General features: G+C 39.4%; 1 protein-coding gene across 1 annotated transcript in view; it reads right to left on the bottom strand.

Annotated features, from left to right (window-relative positions):
• LOC101863762 (methyltransferase-like 26) overlaps window positions 1–6,747 on the bottom strand; it is a 17,240-nt gene extending 10,493 nt beyond the window's left edge. Inside the window, exons 1-4 of the mRNA XM_005104352.3 lie at window positions 6,375–6,747; window positions 2,123–2,194; window positions 1,313–1,463; window positions 286–445 (exon numbers count right to left, since the gene is read on the bottom strand). Of these exons, the coding sequence (XP_005104409.1) occupies window positions 286–445; window positions 1,313–1,463; window positions 2,123–2,194; window positions 6,375–6,402 (411 nt within the window). The 5' untranslated portion in view covers window positions 6,403–6,747. The remainder of the gene's footprint in view (window positions 1–285; window positions 446–1,312; window positions 1,464–2,122; window positions 2,195–6,374) is intronic.

Here is a 6,747-nt window from a genome sequence, read left to right as displayed (position 1 = left end):
AATCTCGACCTTCCGAATCCATGGTTAGTTCAAGAAATCTACCATATGATGTGGCCTAAATAAGGTAAGGGAGGGGGGTTTAGCTTATTTGGGCCACAGTGTGGCCTAAATAAGGTAAGGGAGGGGGGTTTAGCTTATTTAGGCCACACTGTGGCCCAAATAAGGTCACCCTTCTGAAATATCTTATATAACCATCTGTAGCAACAACAAAACAGCACAATATTGCAAGGATCTATATATTCTTTCTCAACTGTTAAAGCAATCCTCCTAAATTATCATAATTACCTGAGATGTCTCCCAAGGTGATATGTGAATCATGTTAACATTCAAGACGACATCTAAAGACTTTGGTGCTAAGGTACTTGTGTGCTCAGGCTTTGTAATATCAAGGCGAATGGGCGGTAGGACATTGTCAAGTCCATTTGAGGAGATGTGAGCTGAAATACTAAAAAAGGAAAAAAAACAATGGTAAAGTTTCTTCAACAAAACGAAACATCAATTTTTACGACACTGAGAGAAATCAAATTGCAAACACATGACATACATTATCAAATACAAATCATCCTGTTTTTATGAAGAAATAGATAAATTCAAATTATTCAATGGAACAGGAGACAAAAGCTCTGTGCATCCTTTCACTTTATGGAGATGTCTCATAAACCACTTTTACATGAATATACTGGTTGCGAAATGGATAACACACAGTACAAACATCTATTTTACTTTAATTTCAAAATCTATTTTCATTACAAACATACTTTATAGAAAGAGTAAGTAGTTGGACACCACGCAGTTATCTCAAATGAGCTATCAGTGCAGCAGGCATGCTTTGTTGTAAATTTGCTGCTGAGGGTCCAAAGTAGATCCTACACTGTATTTACCTGTCTGAGATCTACAGTATAGATATTCTGACATCTTCTTATGGAAAAAAATGCATAACGCTATGTGTAACTTTTGATTTATACAACAAGAAAAAAAAAAAAACATACAACATTTTAAGCTCTCAGATTTCATGTTTCAATAAAAAATCAAAGTAAAGGGACCTAGGTAATCTTTCTGTCTGCTGTAAAAAGAGCTTTCTCTGAAAGGACAACTTGTGACACACCATCAACGTATTTCTTGATCTTATTTGAAATAATGTAGGCCTACATATAACATTGAAAGCTTTTAATTTTAATCTTCTTTTTCCCCTATGCTGAACAAAATTGAAAATATCCCTTCCAATATTTAGTTTAGAGATAGCGTCATCTGATCCTGCAACAAATTATAATAAGACAACCGGACATGGGTACACAAAAACAAGAAAGTGAACCTTTTAAGATATTCCTCCTCTAAATCACTGGGTTGCCAAGTAATGTGCAGGTTCTGAGAAGCAAAAAAGGCAACATGCTGGCCTGGTCCTGATGCTATCTCCAGCACCTGACCCTTGACACCTGGATCTGGCAGGTAACTCTGCAGCACATCTAAGACACACACAACAGAAAGTTTGTGAGAGATGGGCCAGAAAAGTAGATAAAGCTTTTCAAGGAGACAATTTGGGGATCTTTTACTCAGTTTTAGTTTAGTGTAGTTTAATTTAAGTTATGAGAAGCACGATAACAGTCATTTGTGTAGGGCTAAGAAAAGGCAAGATTGACAGAAACAAAAGAGAGAAAGAAAAAAAGTAGGACCTACCAGTGATACCCTCCAGCTCCCACTGTCACTCAAAGACATATATATAGAATATAATAAATGTATTCCCTGCTCAACCAATGTTAGATTTCAAACATTAATTGATCAGACATTCATACAGCTCCATGCAATGCTAAGATGGGTTCTCCGAAGGTCCCCTTTCAGGACAAGCAACTAAAAGAATTTATGTACAATTTTATTTACGTTACTTGCACTCGAACCCTGAAATTTTGCACCAAAAATATAAACATGTAGAAAGACTTATGGTCTAGAAGTAACAAAAACCGGATGTTTACTGTACATACGCAGTAGGGGAAAATAATGAACAACTGAAAGAAGCAACAAAGGAATAATGTATAGGACCTACTGGAACCTAAGTGCAATTCTCCTCCCCCCCCCCCAACAGACTTGAATACTATGATAAAGAAGCAATAATGCACAGCTTACTTACCAAGAATGTACTGTTTGTTTCTCTCCCCTGCAGGGGCTACTAACATTCCTTCGTCTTTCTTTGCAACTTTGTCTGCAAAACAGAAGTTCAAACAGATTTAGTTCAGACACCAGATTATGAAATCTTTAATACTACAAAATAGAAAGCAAAATGAACTATGGTTTAAGAGCTTTACTGCAGCCTATTATCAACAATAACCAGCAAACATGAAAGAGTCAAATTATAGAATGTAATGTTAAAGTATTATGTATACGCTGTGATATTTATGAAATGAATACTTTTACCCTACTTTGATACCTTAACCTTCCCCAGTTGCTGAACTACCTTCACCTTCTTTTTGCAACCCAGTAGTAGAGGGTTTTACGGCGCTCGCAACTGCATAAGGTCATAAGAGCGCCAAGGGGTGGGTGTCAACAGAGAAGTCCTTACAGGGAATCAGACTTACTCTGCTCATCTCTCTAGCTTCAACAGCACAAGGTCTGCTTCGACTATCAAGGCACCCCAGAAATAGCGGGTCACAAGGCATCCCAGAAATAGCGGGTCACAAGAGTGTGACAAACATACAAAAGAAGTAGAGGAAAATGACAATAGTAAAGATTAGGAAAGAAAAAGCAGCAGTTCCCTGTTGCAGATCAGGCACAGTTATGACATGAGCGTGACATGATGAATCAGCCCATTTACAATTCTACTGTGCTTGAACGAGAAATGTCCCCCCTTTGGGAATGGCCTAAAGACACTACAGTCAGCGGCACTGCCCCGGGGGTTTTTGCAACCCATTTGGACATAATGGTATACAGATGGATTGTCATGACAACCAACCATTGTTGAGAACAAAAGAAGCCATCTTAGGCAGGTAGTCCTTTTGGACAGTGTCATAGAAAAAACACAAAAGGGGGGATGGAAAGAGGCTTTAAGTATAGCTGGCTGTCATATGTTTATGTCTTGGCAGGTTTGACTGTATTTCCGTAAGGGGGGGGGGGGAGAAGTGGTCACTTGTACAGGCAGTTGTCTTAGACAGGAGGTAGTCGCTACAGCACGTTCGACAGTATTGGATAACAATATATGTCATTGTATAAATCTAATGCTTACTCAACTAAGCAGTCTCAAAAAAGCAATGTCAATGGTACAGCAATGATCTCTCATTGAATTGATAATATGGTACAATCCAGGTTGCCAAAGTTCAAGCTTCAAGGCCCTGACCTGGCTATAGCTAGCATGAGAGAACAATTTCAGTTCATTTAATAACAATAATAATATTAATAATGTTGAAGATTAATATATATATAATAAAGTAGTGATGATAACATAATAATTATTATTATTGTCATCATCACAATAATAATAATAATAATAATAATAATAATAATAATAATAATAGGCCTAATAATACATGTAATAGAAATAATAATATAATAATAATAATATTAATAATAATAATAATAATAATAATAATAATAAAAGACGGACAGACGAACTACAGACAGACAGACGGACGAACAGACAGACAGACAGACAGACAGACAGACAGACAGACAGACAGACAGACAGACAGACAGACAGACAGACAGATAGAAAGCATTTTTATAGCACTTCATGACACTTTATCCCATTAGTAAACAAGCTCTGAGCACTAACATTCCTATACCAGGATGCTTTGATGGGACAGCAAAGGCAATGCTCTCAACAACCAACGATCATCGCCAGACGCTCTTGTGTTGAAACTTTTCACCACTTACTATAAATGGTGTCACACAAGACTTTTCACGCGCCTAGGGCGAAAAGAAGTCAAAGGTCCGTAATACCCCCACTTTACTAGATCTACTCTGATTGGGTTTTTGCGGTTTAAAAACTGAAGCCAGGAAGCTGTGTACTATCAGACACAGCGATTCATAGGAACTCTTTCTACAAATCCATTCGAATTTGTAAGCTAGCAAGGCCGCCCGGCCTCTCTCTCTCTCTCTCTCTCTCTCTCTCTCTCTCTCTCTCCCCCCCTCTCTCTCTCTCTCTCTCTCTCTCACACACACACACACACACATACGTACACACATACTCAAACTAATATGAACTCATGCTGTAAGAAATTCCTCTGGCACCCAAAAATGCCACACAAAAATCTGACTAACGAAAGTGTCAATGGTGACCAACAGATGGTTCAGTATTGATTTTGCCGACATGAAAAGATCCACATCATGGAATGGCCTTGGGCCTTGGATCCCCTTATATATATATATATAGCATTCCGATAGTTAGCACCTAGCCTTCCAAGTACAGGGAATACGCAATCAACAATAGTAAGGTCACATGGCAGTTCCCTACCAATCTCATGCACAATGTATGGCAAAGTCCTCCGCGTAATCTTTGCACAGACCTGGGTATGCTCTCCGTGGCCGAGGCTCATAAACTAGGGTCTAATGATTACCAATCGCAACAGATAAGTTCAGTTGAGATAAATTTAATTTAACCGACGAGTTGCTGAAAACCCTAGCCGAAATTAATTTACTACTGGTGTTGACTTATTTCTGGTACGAGCACCTGGGTCTGGTCTGTGACTGTGGTGTAGCCGTTGCAAAAGGCGCTGCGTCGTCGCACGCGGTAAAAGCTAAGTTTGATTCCCGAGACGAGGAGAATTATTCGTCAATTATTTCCGTCTTTCTGCCCGAGTTGGCACATACAGGCAAGGCTGAAGCAGCCCGCCCCCTAAATGACCTAAATAGTGTGGATGGGGGCGTAAAACGTTAGCAATTACAGGTGTGAGCACTTGCTGGAATCGCTGAGAGATTTGGTGTGTCCGGTTCATGCAGCTGGTTTGCTAAAACTAAAACTAGGCACACGAGGACTCTACCAAAGTACCCGAACCCCCACAGTCCTGCAGAAAAATTAATTAGATATGTCTTCAGTGCGTTGTTTCAAGTCAAACTCGCGGTACATATTAACGGGCTTCTGACAGGTCAAAGTCTGGGCGTTTGTCTGTCAGTCTGCTTGAGCACAAGGGTGCATATATCGAAACACTTATAACGCCATTTGCTGCAAGGGGGAAAGTAAGACAAACAGACAGAAACAAGAGATGGAGAGAAAAGAGGGAGGGACTATGGTAGTGGCGTCCTCCATCCGCCCACAGGCGAGGCAAAGGCGTTAAGGGGAGGCGTATAATGTAGGGAAAAAATAATCGTCTCGAGAAACGTGTTACGAACTTAACACATTACGCCTACAGAACATCGGCATAAAATGCGACATAGACGTAGGCTGCAAAGTTTCAAAACAAAATCCAGTTGACAACTAAAAGCTCCGCCCTTAATTGCAATACTACATGAATTGTGAACTGTATCTAGATCTAGTTTACAAGTAAAACGCCCAAACTCCAAGCAACTTTAAGTAGACACTTTCCGCAATTTTCCCAACTGAGCAATAGAAGAAACGAGTGTGATCAGCGAAAAACAACAACCATACTGTAGCGATTGAACAGCAGAATGGACAGCATTCAAGTAGTCACAATAACAAATAATGTAAGCATGACTCCACGTTAATATAAAATTTAAACATGCATTATGACACGTAAATCTACATGCGATTACACGACTTATTTTATTCATTTGCAACACAGAGTACGTTTTTACAGGCTAATAAAAGGCAAACAAGATCCCTTACCACGGAACCCAGCCTACTGCTTTCTTGTAGAATCAGTTAAGTCCGTAAAGATCGAACAATACTTGCACGGCGTTCAAACAAGCTTTGTGTTAGTTATTGTCAAAGTATTACGGCATTTGAAACACGCTAAATAATGTCAAAGTATTACGGCATTTTAAACACGCTAAATAATGTCATAATATGATATGCGCAGAAGATTAGAGGTGTTACTGGAAAGTAACTTACAAAGAAAAGGAGGGATAATGACGTTTGGTATGGTTCATTTTCATTGGAAAGAAGGAGCAAACTGCAAATCCCACCAGAGCGCACGCCAACCAACCACGACGTTCAAAGAAGCCGACGCAATTCGTATTGGGGTAAATTCCGCTGACAGCATCATCTCTGATTATCATAACATTTTTAGCTAAAATTGAGATACAGACCTAGATCTAGATCTACACGTAGATTCATAGGATTTCCTGTCCAAGCATATACCGTATTTATATATGTATATTATATATATATTATTATAGGCCTACTGCCGACAAGGCTGAACTTACGCGAAACTCATACTCGTTTCGTCACTGGTAATAGAAATAGCGAGAGAGGATAATCAAAGACCACTTACCAGCGTACGATTTATGCGAGTAATCCATCTCGAAAGTCACTAGTCTTCTGTATTAAATAAAAACGAAACCAATTTCAACAAGCACAATGTAACTTATAGTTCAAGACAAACAATAAATGTGTAACAAAGAAAGGTTCTCATATCAAACTCGTGATAAACAACGTGACCCCAGCTGGTACCGACGGGCACTAGCACAAAAATAAGGCCAAGGGAACTTCGACAGCTTTTCAGGCTGACCAACACACGTTGTCTCTATCTCTGGCCTTGAGTTGTAAGGTAATAGGGAGAGGCTACAGCTTCAAAAACGGAAAGCTTGTAAGTTTGGGTGTGTTCCACAGAGCAAGGACCTGTTCCGCACCCAAACTTTTTTCCT

Source organism: Aplysia californica, unplaced genomic scaffold (genome assembly GCF_000002075.1).
Source record: "Aplysia californica isolate F4 #8 unplaced genomic scaffold, AplCal3.0 scaffold00416, whole genome shotgun sequence".
Classification (NCBI taxonomy): Eukaryota; Metazoa; Mollusca; class Gastropoda; order Aplysiida; family Aplysiidae; genus Aplysia; species Aplysia californica.
Note: the sequence above shows the minus strand (reverse complement) of the source record. Positions and strands in the feature narration are given on the sequence as shown.